This window comes from Gobius niger (assembly GCF_951799975.1).
Source record: "Gobius niger genome assembly, chromosome: 7".
Taxonomy (NCBI): domain Eukaryota; kingdom Metazoa; phylum Chordata; class Actinopteri; order Gobiiformes; family Gobiidae; genus Gobius; species Gobius niger.
In genome coordinates, this window is record NC_136858.1 from 16,939,761 (window position 1) to 16,956,532 (window position 16,772).

At 43.2% G+C, this 16,772-nt stretch overlaps 1 protein-coding gene across 6 annotated transcripts in view; it reads left to right on the plus strand.

Moving 5' to 3' along the window:
• Positions 1-16,772, plus strand: part of ctbp2a (C-terminal binding protein 2a) — a 72,685-nt gene that overhangs the window by 42,202 nt on the left and 13,711 nt on the right. For 5 of the 6 annotated variants that reach the window (XM_079559567.1, XM_079559564.1, XM_079559563.1 and 2 more), the window contains one exon: positions 13,370-13,524. In XM_079559567.1, coding sequence (XP_079415693.1) covers positions 13,370-13,524 — 155 coding nt within the window. Of the gene's footprint in view, positions 1-4,504; positions 5,087-13,369; positions 13,525-16,772 lie in introns of those variants that run through there. The other variant, XM_079559565.1, reaches the window with a different exon arrangement.

The following is a 16,772-nucleotide window of genomic DNA, read 5'->3' on the forward strand; positions in this document are numbered from 1 at the left end:
TATACGTCTCGAGGGGCGCTCACAGCTGTGTTCAGATCACATGGGACTGGAATAGGATTGTGTGCGTTTTTTTTTTTTTCTCCTTTCTTTCCTTCACTCTTCTTTTTCAACAAGTGAGTAAATGGAAATATTTCACACGGCCTGAGCCTGAACAGAAATCGGAATGGATTGTAAAAGTGATTCAGGAACAACCCAAAAAAAAAAGGGTGAAGAAGAGGAATTTGAGGTGTTGTAGGCTCAGGCAGGTTCAGAGTTCAACCACAGCCAAATCTGCCTCTCTTAAAACGCGACGCAAAGCGAATCCCAAAAATAGTTTATTTCATTGACTAAATATTTCCATCCCGTTTGCCCGTGGGATTCAGCAGGAGCGTCGTAACGCGAGCATTTTATTTGCAGACTTTGCATACGGGTTTTTTTAGTCTCAATGGAAAAGTCAGGTCAAAGCTCGTAGTATTTCCCGTCATTCCGCGCCTACCCAGAATGCCTCGCGATTTTAATTACTCGCGCTTATTAAAATGGCTTGAGGTGTACAAATGGAACGGAATATAGCTTATATGCAATGTGTTTTTTTCTCACATGCAGGCAGTAATAAGATTATTGTGGAATCGCAATCTACACCAAGGCCAATTTCTATCATCGGTGTGGGGCTTGTTAAATGACAGGTTTGCAGCCAGAAAAATGGAAACTGCAGTTGTGTCAAAATGGTACTGGAGTGGACATAATTGTTGTCATCTTTTGTTCTTTAACCACTCTAGTCAAAGCCATTATTTATTTGGAAAATTAAAAAATAACATCCGAAATCGAGTTTGATCAATATTAGGGAAATGTTTTGTTGGTGACTTTAAATCCACATAACAAGAAGCCACAATACATCGCCGAATCACAAAGGTTTTCCATCTGACCGGGAAAACACTCTAAAATATGCAAAGGTTCAGTCGATTTCTTTTAAACACAAATGATGAAAAGGCACATTTTAGGAAGCTTTTGATCTAGTCTATTAAGTCTATTAAATATAGCAAGAATGTTGCTATCGAATATCACATTTTCCTTCTCATATTGTGCAGCATCACGTCCTTATTCTGCGACTCACCTTTGATCCGGTGTTGTTGCTTTTATTATCCTGAACACTACCAGTTGGCTCTAAACAATCTTTAGCGAAAATGGCTTGTTTGGGATGGGCGCACGCTCGGCTTGAATGGACTAATAAGTATTTATGCTCAGCCCCTCCACACATCTGTTGTCCACCTGCAGCTGTGCTTTCTCATTTCCATTCTCCTCTCTGCGTTTTTTTTTTCCCCCCCCGAATTGCGTGAATCATTTGGCAACGTTGCGCCTTCGCCGATCGCAGGCGGCAGATGCGTCGGTGTGTGTGTGGTTTTTTTTCGGGGTTTTTTAGAGGTCAAAACGATACAGCGGACCCCCCTTTTCGCTCTCCTCACCTCCAAGTGCTCTCTTTTCATGAATGGGCTCCTTTTTTTTTTTTTCTTCTCTCCCAAAGCCTCGGACTGTGAGCTCTGGTTACATGTTGTAATCAAACCTCTTGAATGGCGCATGTTAAACTGCCCATTGAGCGGACTGTAAATACATCCGATCCACTTTATCCGGTCCAACAAATGATACACTACTGTCCGTTCGCCGTGACGGACTAACTAATTGAAACTTCACTAACATAACACTGATTGTGACACTGATGGCGACTCACTTATCGAACATACAGCACTGCAAAGTCGCACTAGGTTAATGCATTGGAATACTCTAGGCTTAAAACCTCTAAAGATTTTTTTTTTGATGCGCAGATGATATGCAGAGATGATATGCAGTGCTAACAATTTTGATTAGCATTCACACAATGTCTGTGAATGTTAAATGTGTGGAGATTTTTAATGTTTGCCCAGGGATTCAGCTTCGTAGTGCTGCTCAGTTTATGCAACATTGCTCTTATGGTAAAAGTAGATTCCATCAGTACTGGTACATGAGCGATGATTTTATTTCGATACCTATGCTATTGGGTTGTGTCTGCTTTTAACAGGATTGTTTAGGAAATAGAGGTCATAACAGCTATCATAACTTCTCTATGAAGTTCTTTGTACTAATATGGTTCAGCTTTCTTCTGGCCAAGCTTTACTTAGGTCAAAATGTGAATGCGGTTATAAATAACAATTATGTTTTGGGGAATTGTTGTGTCATAATTATTCTTACAACATTAGCCAACGATGAGTGAAGGAGTCATTTATTAGTGTCCTTAGGAAACAAATCTTTTAAGTCACACTGTGGAACTTTCCACATTACATACAGTGGGAGGAAAAAGTGAGTACACCGTTTGGAATTTCTTACATTTCTGCCTAAATTGGTCATAAAATGTGGTCTGATCTTTATTAAAATCACACAATTAAGTAAACAGGGTCTGCTTAAAGGCACACTGCGTAACATTTTGGACTATACTGTTGCCATCAGTACAAAACATGCTCCTAATGTCCAACACAGAAAATTCTATTGTGGGTAATCAAACAACGGATGAGGACCTATCCTATTAAAATCTCAAATTCGGCTGCCTTTAGTCACATCTCCATGGAGACGAGCTGGAGACGTACCCACTCCAGGTAAAGTTACAGTCATGTCTTGGGAGAGATGAGCTGCTCACAACAAAAGTTCTTCATTTATGATGTGTTTTTCAATGATGAAAATATCTGTCATAAAATGAATGCTTGTATTCAAATTGCATTTATTGGGTTAAATTCTACGCGGCGTGGCTTTAAACTAATATCACCCAAACATTTACATTCTATCATATTTTTATTGGCCTCCCTCTGTATAATGCTATATCACAAGCTAAACTGTTGTAAAAGTCAAACAAAAGGCCTGCAGTAAAGCATATAAACCTAAGCAAGAAGGTCCTGGGTTCGATTCCCGGGCGGACGGGGCCTTTCTGTGTGGACTCTGCATGTTCTACCCTTGTCTGCGTAGGTTTCCTTCAAGTACTACGGTTTCTCCTACCACTAAAAATATGTACAATAGGTCCACCTCTGAGGACAGGACTTCCCTCAAATGAGATTCCTAATCTTAGTGGGAGTTGCCTTGTTAAATAAAGGTCAGATGATAAAGTTCGGGAAAATCCACTGTAACCATGGATATCCGCCATGTTTTTGGCTGTTACCATATATCTTCCATAGACTAACATTAGATAAAAACAGTATGAAAAAAGTGGAGAAATAAAGTCATGCAACACCTCTATTAGCTGCAGAGTCACTATCACAGTCAATAGTCAAAGCAAAGCGGCAACATCACCATGGAGACAAAGTGATGTCCCGCTCCCAGCCCTGTCTGAGGAGTCACAGTAAATACATGGTGTATTTTTCACCATTAAAAACACCTGTAGTGAGATAAATGTCATTATCTTTCTTTATTTATGGGATAAAATGTTACGCTGTGTGTATGTCTTCAACAATGCACAGTGTGGCCAATGCCTTTGTAGGGGTCTCTTCTCTCCTAAGTGCATCCTTGCGATGTCAAAAGTTCCATGTTGACACAACCATTAAATACATGCGCTTTCTGTTCAACTTCTTACTCTTGTTCTTCCGTTGAACTCAGCCTCTCCACGGCCGTAGACTTACTAAGTCCCTTTAAGACATCTGTCGCAGCCGAGGGTTAAGTGCAGAGACTGTATCTCCAACCACTCTTGTAGTAAACATGCTAATCTGTCAGCGCCGCTCCAATCCGGGGATCAGTTAGTCTCCTACGAGGATTTCCTTCACCACAACTTGACACGCTTCAGTTGGAAAACGTTGCTTTTTTCTTCACTCACCCCGGTGCAGGTGTGTGTGTGTTCTTTTCTCTTAGAGCTTCACAAAAAAAAAACATTAAGAAAGGATTCGGTTTACATTGGAGATTTTAAGTAACTTCATAGGCAATAACACTTTAGAGCAAAACGGCTAAACTAAGAAAATGGCATGCCTTTAAGAACTTGTTTGCAGAGGTCTAAACTACAGGGATTTTGATTCGATTGCAATACTCGTGCAGCCCTCTTTTCTCCTCTACTACTACTACTCATCGTGTTTTCAAAATGACTAGCTCAACAGTAACGCGTATCCAATATCAAGCTCATGCCAGGGAGTGTACGAACACCAAATAAAAATCACAGAGGGAGATCTTGAAGGAAGGGGGGGGGGTGGAAAGGGCTGAGAGGTTTTGGGGAAGGGGGCTGGCACTTTTAAAAGAACCATGAAGGCCAGATCGAGAATAATATAACCAAAAGGGAGGAGGAGAAGGAGGAGGAGGAGGGGAAACGGGGAGGGAAAATATGTTGAGCGAGGAGGAGGAAGGCTCGGGGAGAGAATTGTTAGAGTCTAACGTGTGCCAGAAGCGCTGCACCTCTCGCCGTCACCACGCTTTTTCTCTTTCACTCCCCCCCCCCTCTTTTTCTAGTCTTCACCGTCCCTCCTCCCTCGGCGGAGCTGTGGCACCCATTTGTTTGCTGTGTGTCGATCACCCCTTCTCTCTCTCTCGCTCTCTTTTTTTTTTTTGTGAGCGTTCTCTCTTCCTTTCAACAAAAGGCTGACCAAGTGAGCCTGACGTCTGGATGAATAGCCCCCCGAAAAAACCTGCCGCGAAGAAGAGCTAGACCGCGTTAACGGGGAGCGGACGAGGAGGAGGAAAAAGTGATGTGGCCAAGAGCGCTGGAAGAGGACGGAGAGAGCGCGCACAAGTGGCGATTCCTGGCAGGAGACGAATAGAAGATCTGTCTCCTTTTTTTTTTTTTTTTTTTTTTTTTTTTCCCAAGCCTGCTTTTATTAAGAGTTGGAGGGATTTGCTAGTCGCTTTACTGACCATCGCGGATCATCCTCCGTGCCCCTTTTATTTTTCCCCCCTTGCCACCTTCCGTTTTTCCCTGAAAGAAATGGAGCCCCTGGGAGTGAGGTGACGAAGATTTTGGAGGAGAAAAAAAAGGCAACACAAAACCGGATAATAGCAAGCGGGGGGTAGTGGATGACCCCAAGGCAAACTGTTTGGAGAATTCTGCCCCCCACCTCACCAACCCCTACCATGTGTCTCTCCTGATTCGCAAGGATGTGGAGGCAACATTTCCCAGGCAAGGGGCATGTTTCTTGTTCGCATGTGTGTGAGTGGACATGAAAGCTAATAATAAAAAGGCTGTGCGGTGTTTTTTTTTTTTTTGTGCGAAGGATGCTCGGAGGCGCGGGGGTGGAGTCGCGGACCGGGGGGGTTTAAGGCTAATGAGGCTCTTATGTTTTCGCAATGGAGTGTGTCATGAAAACAGCAAGTCTACGAAGGCAAAAGGGGGGGGGGAACCCATGTGCAAGTCTGGGTCTGACTGGAGTCGCGGAAATGTGCGCGGATGTAGGAGGGTTCACGGGGCAATAGGTCACACAGGTGACTGGGGAAGGTGGCGGAGGCTGAATTTGGCTGTGATTGTTCCGGCTAATTCATTTGCAATGCTGCTGTTTTGAACTGAAGGAGTGGGATCTCTAAGGTTTTGCTCAAATAAACATTGCAAGGTTTTAGTTGTTTTTTTGTGACACATACAGATTTTGGTATATGTTTAGTTTAGATATGTAGCCATTTTCCTTCAAATGTGTAATTACAATTAGTAAGTTGCACTGAAAGCTAATTATGAAATGCTAATCTGAGGTCATGTCAAGTGTATGTCAATAGTTCAAGTATCCTATTAACTGTCCACTAAACTTCCCTAAAAACTTACTCCCAACGATTCCAGCTGTGTTGCAAAGAATATTACATTCTCTTACATTCTCTTACAGTGCATGTGTGGATTCTGATCTGATTTGCTCTTGTTGTCTCTTTGAGCATCTCATCATCCTGGCATATATCCTTTTTGAAGTGCTGTCTAACTTGCATTGTGCTCGCTTCGTAAGCTCCTCTTGCACCCAAGCTCAAGTACATCATCGTCTGACAGCTGCTTTTGTCTTGGAGCATTTGGAAGCCAAATAGAAAAATCTGTCATCTGAACCCTGAGTGCTCATCTGCTCGTCGTCTCCTTCGCTTTTTTTTTCCCGCTTGGTGACATCATCCGTGCCTTTGTCGGCGCCTTGTTTTATTTTGATTCTTCTTCATGTTGCACTTGTTGTCTGATAGTTGTGGAGGCTCCTCTCTCTCTCTCTCGCCCCGGCGTCACACTCTTGGCCGGGGCTTTTAGGCGGTGATAAGTTCGGCGGGGGGGAGGCAGCGCAAGTACAATCAAGGTCTTTGTGCGGCCCGCGTAGTGGAACAAGAGATGGACCAGGGTGGCAGTGCTGTTCGCCGGACGCTGATAGGGCCGACTGGGGGCCCCGGGAGGAGGACGGTCTGCCAGAGGAGAAAGATTAAAAGCCTCCCTTCTTTTTGTGCACATGCCAGCAGGTCGTAAAACATGCACCCGAAAGCAGGCACTCCCCAAATCCTCGGAACACGGAATTCCTGCTAACCCGGTGTGGATACAATTTTACTAGATTGCGTTTCTGATTAATGGGAATTGCAAACAGGTGAATGAGCAGAAGCAACATATTCCTTTGAAAAATGTCCAGGATGATTCAATTTGGGAGAATGTTACAAGTCTGCCGGAGTCATGTGGCTTCAAAAGTTCTTCAAAGATGTTTTGGGGAAAGAATCATCATTATTTGGAAAAGTTGTAGCGGAACTTCTAACTTGACACATTGAGGTGTCAGTGATAGTATTAGTTTCAGCTCATATTTCAGTCTTCTTGAGAATATCTTAACTTTTTGACCTGAAAAAACTAATCACTCTAGGGATTACTATATAATAAAAGCAGTTGCATAGATTGTAATAGTTTGAAAGTTTTTATATAAAGCGTCTAACATGAAGTATATACAAGAATCAACATATTTCCTTGCCTCTGATTGATGCGTCCCATTGTTTGGCTTTATTGAGCGTTTAGCACAACAAAGCAAGCACTTCCTACTACTTCCTACCCCCCATCTCCAAACCTGGGCCCGTCCAAGCGCCGCATGAATGCCACATTGTTCTCAAAGCCCTTTCATATCTCTCTTGGGTTGCCAGGTTGGGGGGTTTTTTTGGGGTTTTTTTTTTCGCAGGTTGCCCTTGGAGAGTGGACCCGGGTATCACAAATGAAACCACGCCGCCCTCCTCCCTTTCCTTAATTTTTCCTCCTTTTTGGACCGTCCTGCCTCTGCGGCCCCCAGCGAGAGCGTTGCTAAGTAACCACAACCTGGTCCTAAGCCCGCTGAGCCCGTCTTGGCGCCACTTCAACTTGGAGAGAAGCGGAGTGGAGTTCCTCTCAAATCTCTCTTGTGAACTCGGCGACCACCGCGGAGGCCTTGATATCATCGCGCCATTGGAAAAGTCCCGCTCACTTCCTTTTGTTTTGTTGGTGGAGGGAACGCCGAGGGAGCGCAGACGGCGACATTTATGACACCGTTTCGGGAGATGCTATGATGTCAGTATTTCAACACATGTTTTTATGAAAAGGAGAGGAAACGTAATGCAAGTCCCTAATGCTCCGGGACGCCAAACTTTGTCGAAAGTAACGCCAATTCCGTGTCGTTATTGGTTTACGAAGTCAATTGCGCAGGTAAGTTAATACGAGCCTGCAAATCCCAGAGTGGATCATTTAGCTTTCAAGCGCTTGTCCACAATGGCTCCAAAAACAAGCCACAAAGAAAAACCTATAGGGATCGCGTTGACTTCCCTTTGAAATGGTCTTCATAAAGCCAGCCAGGGCGAGTTGGAAAAGCTTGAAACCACAAAAGCCAGAGCTGAGCTATCTGCCAGAGAACCGCTTTGTACAGAGACGTAAAGATAACTGATGGGGTGAGAGGTTATTAAATACCAGTTTAAAGATTGCTTTCCAGGCCCAAAGGGAGAATCTGCCGTTGGAGCGAGCAGTTTATTTTTCTTTCATTGATTGTTGGTGCTCTATTTAGGAAACGATCCCCCTCTCCCACTGAAGACTGACTCACAGCGTCTGGCAGCGGCTACAACCTCCCAAGCTGCTTTTCCCGATCAACCCTTTCCAAACTGGAGAATTAGACACCAAGGAGTATTCACCGAGGACCAAGGCGTATTTCTATGAGCCCTCCTTTTAAAGAGATCACTTCTGTTTCAGTTGTCACAATTCGAGGGAGCTTTTTAGTCTGGAACATCTGTTATCCATTTGTGGTACAGAACAATCCTGCCAGCAGCGGCAAAAGTTTTTTTTTTTTTTTTTTTCTCAACTTCCCTGAGAGCCGGCCAGATAGTGATTATCTTTGGTTATATACCATGAACCTCAAGCCCATTCAAGCCCCCCCCTCCCCTCCAGGGATGTGAGATCATGTGACTTCTGCTGGATAAGGCTATCAGCTGTCCCAGAGCTGTCAAGCCAAACAAGGTTTACGTTTAGCCATTCAGCAGAATCTGGAGTTTCTTTATTACTTACTGGCGCTCAGACAATGCAGCCTGTTGTTCTGCGATAAATTCTCTGAGTACAATAACAGGAAATTGGCACAGGCAATTAGCATTTCTATCCCCAGCGCTCGTCTGCCAAACTATCATTGTGCTTAATGTAAACCATCTTGTTTCTACCGCTTGCAAAGTTTATGTAACAACACTTTAAACCAACTCCACGGGGCTTTCTTTTCTTTCTTTTTTTTCCTCCAAAGAGGGAAAATGTAGGCTTTTGTCTGCTGTCATGTGGGACTGTGTATGGGTGGAGCTCAGGCGCACTGTTTTCCTCCGGCTAATGCAAGCCCAGCGGGATGGTTGATATTACTGCAGGACAAACAGCAGTCAGCTATAGAGAAAAAATAAATAAAAATGCACGAACAGAGCCCTTTTTTGGAACGCTCATATCAGTTTTTCCATGTAGCCGAGGAGGCCAGCTGCTGTGCGAACTGCAGAGGGAGGGAGCAGTTACCTAAGAGTGTGCCTCAGTGGACGGGATGCGTTTGCTTCAACATAAAGGGTTCAGTAACGGGATATTTGAGCTATTTTCAATACTAACTGTTTCATTTGGGTGTGCAGCAGCCATAGTTATTCACACTTGTGTTTCAAAGCAAATTGCTAAAGCAGTAGGGCTGAGAAGATACACTTTTGTTATGGCACGTATCACTATATAGACACTGATGTGATTGATTTTGTGATACAATCATTTGTGAGTTTTGAATTGTCAGCCGTAAGGAATTGAAAAAGAAAGCAGTGATGTTTCTAAGAGCTTTACACCAAATGTTAATCAGTTGTAAGTGAAATGTTGTGGTTGTTATACAAACATTCTTACTTTTTTACTTTGTCAATCAGTGTCTATGCTGGTATTAACAATACTTACACCAGGCCAAGCCCTCAAAGTCAGACATCAAATCATAAGTTCCATAACTCAATAGTTCCCCTCAAAATCTAATAACACGACTGAACGCTATGACATCATGTGCCGCTGGTGAAGCGATTCAATGCGGCAACAGCGTATTGCGATATATCACGAAACAATACTTTGTCCAAGCCCAATAAAGCACAATTGCTTATCCTATACAGATCTAGACCCTTGCAGCAAATCTTCAGGATTATTTGCAGATCCAACTCTGTATTAAAGATGAACTTGTGTTAATGAATCAGTTGTGATAGATGGGATACCTTGTAGTCCAATTCATTTCACCGTGACACCAAGCAGCACCGATCCATTCCATAAACATATTGCTTCTGTAATCAGAGGTCAAAATATACTATGCTAATACATTTTCATGGTTCACTTTGGACACAAGTGAAAGTGGAGGAAAATGAGGAAAAGATGACTATTTGTAGACCTTCCTCATAATTAGTGTATGTTTAAGCTGTTACCAAAATCGCTATGATGAGACTTTCTGACATCATACAAAAAGTGCTTACTAGTTTCCTTAAGCAAGTATCCAGGTATTACAGTCATTATGGTGCTGCTTATTAAGACTCTTGTTAGCAGCTAATTAGATGCAGATTCATCATGTGTTTAATGCTGTGCCACGTTCTGCCTTATTAGTCTCTAGGAAGGCCATTAGCCCCTCTGAAATAATTAATCAACAGTATTTCTGACCCACTTCTCTCCGTGCCGCTGGCTTTTAAGTGTCTATACGTCCAGTCGCGCTGCTTTTTTTTTTTTTTTTTTGTAATCTCCATCACCGCGGGCCCGGCCTCATTTTCTCGCTGTAAACCTCCGTATATCCTCTGACAGCCGGTCTAAATGGCAATAATGAACCCAGTGGGAGGGTGACTCGGGAGCGCTAGCGCAGCCACAGGTGCGTTCGCGGGCACAGACGTGCGGCTCTCGGCGGAGAATAGAGAGCGCTTTCACTCTGGAATAAGAACTCAAACGTGAAGGTCACACTGACATTACTCCCTTTCAACCTCTTTCTTTTTTTTTTTTCCCCCGTCGATCTTTTCCCCGGTCCGGTCCTCCTCTGTTGCGGCGCATGGCGTGAAAAAAGTTTTGCGAAACTGCAGCAGCACAACAACGACAATGTCAACGCGTGTAATATAATCAAATGATAACAGGCTAATCTCTTTATTCACTTTTTACAAGCCGTGGCTGTAAAATAATCCTCAAAGCGGTAATGAAGCTCGTAAAATCGACAGGAAAGCGAATGGGTTGAGTAAGCAAAACGTAAACGCTGCTTTGTGAGATGTGCAGGTGAGGATGGCTATAAAAATGAATGGATTTTGGAGTGTAGTTTTAAATCAAGGTTGCAGGCTTCATCCACAGCAATGTGTTTCGTCTTGAAATTAGCAACATGAGATATGGGATTTAGGTTTGTATCCCTCTTCCCCAATCGGAAATGCCAGCCCACACTCCGATATAAGTCATGCAGAAGAATCTAGTCCAGAAACCTTCCCCCTCAAACTGAGCCTGTCCATGGTCGAACTCTCATCCTTGTGCAGATTCGTGTGTTCTTTTGCAATGGCATCTTTAGAAATGAGATTTATTCTATCTACTATTAATACACTGGCATTGATTATACAGGAGGTTATCTGCTATTCCACTATAGTGATATTCTGCACACTTTAACCATTTCAAACTCCACCTTGCTACACGACCCTTTTAAGACAAACTCTTGTCGGGCCGTTGTTTGTGTCCCCGTCTTTTGAATCTTTGAAGGATCCTTCAGTTATCTAGTGTCCATTCAGCCACATCCAAAGGTTCTCTGTTTTATTGAGGAATGAGAAAATGCATGAAGGCTATTGGTACTCTCCACGATGAAAGCAGTTCAGTAGTTCTCGGCCGCTGGAACACATGTATTTATTATTGTATTTAAATTGGTCAAATCAGAAAGGCGTGATGGATATTGGATTTTTGAGTGTCGGAAGCACCGCTGACCTTATAAGATTTGACCTTGGTCACCGTTGGGCTCCAGGGCAGGAGGTTGGACATGCTTGATATAGTTTTTTCCTTACTTGTCTTTTATACTGGGTGCAGTTTTACGGGACGCGCACCGGCTCGATTTCATTTTGTTGGAGACGTTTTTTCGTTGTTGTTTTTTTTTTCTCTTGTACATTGTGAAATTGGCCCTCGTTCCGGTCAGTGTTATTGCATGTTTCAGCGCGGGCATGTTCGCTCGCGGCGCGGACAGAGACGGCCGCAGAGCAGGGCACGGACATCCTCTCCAGCAGCGCAGATGCCACTAAATAAAATATTTCATAATCCTGCCCAAAATCCTCTAATCACCATGACAACAGGCAGCAGGGAGTCAGAGCCCGGCTGGTGTGTGTGTGTGTGTGTGTGTGAGTGTGTGTGTGTGTGTGCGTGCGTGTGTGTGTTTGGACCCCCCGCCTTCTTATTCCATTCGCTTCCCCCCCCCCCCCCCCCCCCCCCCACACACACACTCTTTTTTTTTTTTGTCTTTCAAGACCGTCGTACATATTTATCTAGCGGTTTTATTTTTCCATAAAAGTGCGCTGGTACAGAAAGTCAAGAAGACACTCCAGATTAATTAAGTGTTTTACTCGTGCAAAGCTGCTGCACTTTTTTTTTTTTTTAGTAGATAAAACTAAATTACCCCCAGCTAAAAAAGAAGAAGAAGAAGAAAAAAACCCTTTCGACTCCCGCTTCAACGAATCAAAAGAAGTGGAGATTTCTAGTCTAGTGCCGACAAGATCTCAAGAGAAGAGCGCGGGCACACACACTCACTCTCGCACAGCCGTCACTCGCATCCAAGTCCTGCCAGCGTCTCTGTACGGTGATAGGATAATGGAGGGGATGACCTCATGGGGTGAAAGTACCTGTTGCCTGGTAACAGTGCGGGATAACAGCGGACCGAGGGGGGTGGTGTGTGTGTGTGTGTGTGTGTGGGGGGGGGGGTTAGTGTTGTGTGATATCGACCAGCGCTGCCAGGTAAGGGAGATGATGATAGTGGGGGCAAGTACAAAGTCCATTTTAAGACTATTGATTTGGCTTAGTTGCAGTTTTTTGGGTGTGTGTGTGTGTGTGTGTCAAATCAAGTCAAGTCCAATGAAAGTCCAACGAAACAGCCACGACCCGCGCGCATTTCCTGCTGCGGGAGGCGGTTCTCACATTTTTTTTACGGCTTCTTCTGCCGCTCACTTGACTGCACATAAATAAATCGCAATAGAAGTAACGGTGTTGGCAAGCTCGTCAAAGCTTATCGCATTTTTTTGGACGCTCGTCAAAGCTTATCGCATTTTTTTGGACGCCCGCGGGGCATTAAAAAGTAAAAAGTAAATTAAATTGGATTCAAACGGACATTCAATCTAAATTTCTTCCAAGATATCAACATCACTCTTTTGTTTTTTACTGCACGGGTTTGTCAAAAATGCTAAAATGATGGTCACATTCAACTGCAGTTTTGGCAGAAATTGTCCCCATTTCTCTGCTCGAAAGTTTCCCGGTGTGCTCTATTTGCATTTGATGATTCAGATTTCCCCTCATTCCTCTGTTTGCTGGAGTCTTGTGCTTACATTTGTTACGTTTGTGGCATTAAGTAGTATTTGGGCTTTAAAATGGCATGAAAAAGCATAAAATGTAACTTGCTGCTACTTGGATAAACCCTGTCAAGGACTGTAGCCTCCATGGTCAAAAGCAGAGTGCTATAGTGTGATGATCCACAAAAAAGTAGCGACCTTGATGTACTCACAGTGGCGTAGGGGTTCGCAAATATGGCCGAGAGAGCGCTTTCACCCGGCCACCCTAGCCTCCAGTGTCTGCGTACGTTGGTGTATGAATGAGAGTGTGATCCTTTGAGTGCCTTATGTAGGTGGAAAAGCGCTATACAAGTTGAGACAATTTACGATTACAGTCGAAATCAGTCGCATCCACACAATATTCCTTTCAATCTAGTAAAAGTGAATACCAGGAGGAGACTATGAAGATACAGTGAAATGTGTTGCTTAATGATAACCTCCTCCTCTAACTTGTTCTCTGCAGGTATTCGGCCCCAGATCATGAACGGGCCCATGCACCCGCGCCCCCTGGTGGCGCTGCTGGACGGGCGCGACTGCACCGTGGAGATGCCCATCCTCAAAGACCTGGCCACTGTGGCTTTCTGCGACGCTCAGTCCACACAAGAGATTCACGAAAAGGTACGCAGTTCTCGCAAGAAAGTGGGGTTGCAGGCAGCTGTTGGCGGAGCGGCTTGGTAAATACCCGGACGGTTCAAGCACTTACAGTCGTTTCGCTGAGCTGCCGGATGACAAAGCTAAATTGTGTGTGTTTGCCATGTGCATTGTGAGGAAAAGTGGCTTTCTTTCTGCTCTGCCTTCAAGGGTAAGATTGTTTATTTGATAGAACGGTTTGAGAGCATTTCTTTCTTTCGAGAGACAAAACGCCTACTCATAAAAAAACGAAGGCAGGCGAAGTCAGCAACATTGTTAAACCACTATTATTACGCTAACATACAATTGAAAAAGCATCATATTCGACAGCTCATCACAGCAGCGCTTCAAAATCAGGCGGAATAGAACACGGTCGCAATTGGGGAATCGCAAAAGCTGCAAAACATTGTCCTCTGCGGAGAACAAAACGCCATAATGTCATGCGGTCTTACATCCTAAAACCATATTGTCATTTGGTCTTACATCCTAAAACCATATTGTCATTTGGTCTTGCATCCTAAAACCGTATTTTCATTTGGTCTTACATCCTAAAACCATATTGTCATTTGGTCTTACATCCTAAAACCATATTGTCATTTGGTCTTACATCCTAAAACCATATTGTCATTTAGTCTTACATCCTAAAACCATATTGTCATTTAGTCTTACATCCTAAAACCATATTGTCATTTGGTCTTAAATGACAATATGGTCTTAAAACCATATACGTTAAGTGTGACTTCCGCTTCCGGGTCCTAGCATACCGGTTAATATGTGAGATATAAAACATTAAAAACTCTTTAATACAACAATCAATGTTTCTGAAACTCAACAGGAGTTACTGAACCTACTTATTTCTCAGAACCATCAGCCAAAAATGCTGCACCTACTGCTAAAAAAGTATTATTTACTAAAGTTGGTACTTCCGGGGATAGCGTAGCTGCTGCGCCGTTAGCATTTATCTCCACTAAACTGGAAGTACCGATTTTGGTAAATATTACTTTTGTAGCAGTAGGTACAGCATTTTTGGCTACTGGGCCTGATAAATAAGTATGTTCTGTAACTTTCTGTTGAGTGTCAGAAATATTGATTGTGGTATTAAAGAGTTTTTTGTAGTTTTTCACACATCTACGACCCCGGAAGTAGAGCTGTAACAAAAGTATTGTCTTACGGGCTTATATCCTACAAACTATATTGTCATTTGGTCTTACATCCTAAAACTATATTGTCATTTAGTCTTACATCCTAAAACTATATTGTCATTTGGTATTACATCCTAAAACTATATTGTCATTTAGTCTTACATCCTAAAACTATATTGTCATTTGGTATTACATCCTAAAACTATATTGTCATTTAGTCTTACATCCTAAAACCATATTGTCATTTGGTCTTATTACTTAAAACCTAAAATTAAAGTATATAAAATTGTTCCCTTGTTTTAAGTATAATCTTTCCCGAAACGTTTCCATTCATCAGGAGTCTCAAATCACATCACTAACGACTCTTTCTCCCCTGAACATCAAAATCTGTAACTCGCTAATTTGCCGTGTTGATTTATTAACTACAAACGCACTCAGCCATATTAAGAATGACATATCTGCTTTCTCTATTACCACTTCAGGAGAAAAAAAAAAAAGGCATTTTACATCTACAAACGCTCTCACTTCTCTCTTGAATCAAAGCTGTTTTTTTGCAAGCTCATTGGAAGAACATTTGCACATCTTGAACTAATTACACAAGCGATCGCCGGCCAAAAACACTGCTCGCTACTTCGCTGCGATTCTGTAAACTCAATCTTTTTTTCGGGGAGGTTTGCTGTTTGCAGAGCGCTCATTCGTTCGGTTTCGCCGGTATAACAAGAAGCGTCTTTCCCGTGCAAAATGAATGTGTTCAGCATATATATACAGTATATCTAAAGAGTCCTAATGTTTTAATGATATTTGTGCGCCAGCTCGTTCCCGCTCCCAGTAGAAGTGTAATAGTGTCATCAGCGCGCTAATCCCGCCGGGCGCCTCGTTAAATCAGGAGGAGGTTCGCGGCGCTAATAGAAATGCTCGTCTAATTGTTGGGAGCGGGAGTGGGTGAAACATTTCGCCGGTCTGTACACTGGGACGGTTTCCGCAATGTGAGCAAGAGGGTGTGAAAATGTGTCCGACGTGATGAATAGCGCGCTCTGTCTAAAGAAGTTGATCAGAACGAGGATGATGACTGTTTTCATCAGCGCACCAGGACTTCTGTTTTGTTCCATACTTGAGGAAAAGTATATTGTTACTGTTGGCCTCAGCCCGTGGTTTTTTCCCATGTTATTAAAGTCCATACCTTCAGCACCATCATTTTAGCACTCAGCCTTATACGGTATAATGTAATTTTTGTGTATATATATTTTTCAAGGTTAATTTTTGCAACTTTGGCACCTACAGGGTTAATAAAGGTGTCCAAAGTGTAACAAAGGTGTACATGATATTGTAAGTGTTTTGGTCGGCCTATAGATGTGCTTTATAAAGGGAATGCTCTGTGACAAGATCGCAGATACAGGCGGCCGAACTGAGTTTCCTTCGCAGGGTGGCTTGGCGCACCCTTAGCGATAGGGTGAAGAACTCAGTCACCCAGGAGGAGCTCGGAGTAGAGTCGCTGCTCCTTGACGTAGAGAGGAGCAGCTAAGGTGGCTCGGGCATTTGTTTTTAATGCCTCCCTGTCGCCTCCCTCGAGAGGTGTTCCAGGCAGGCCATTTTGGGAGGAGGCTCCGGTTTCCCCTACCACTAAAAACATGTACAATAGGCCAGGATGAATGAGAGCGTGTTTGAGAATGCAACTGTGGGACAACAGAGGCTACAATCCGGTGTGACGTGTTTACATGCATGAGACCCATGTATGTTCATTAACATGCGCTGTCCAGACCCAAAAAAATAAATACATAAATAAATACACCTACATGTACACCTTTATTACTCTTTGTACACCGTTATTAAACCTTCCTACATGTGGAATCTAAAGTGTTACCCTATTTGGCTGTGTGAATTTTTTCTAACCACTTAATTTACCATTTAATCCAGAGACACTTACGTATTTGAGACCATGTAACGTTTATTACAACCTTTTGACTCGCGTGTGTGTAGTATTACCACCGACACCACAGATATTAGGATTACAAGAGGCACATACACAGGCACAACAGTCTGGAGTCATGTTGTTAACATGATCAATACATGTTTGTCCCATGCAAAGGCTTGCTG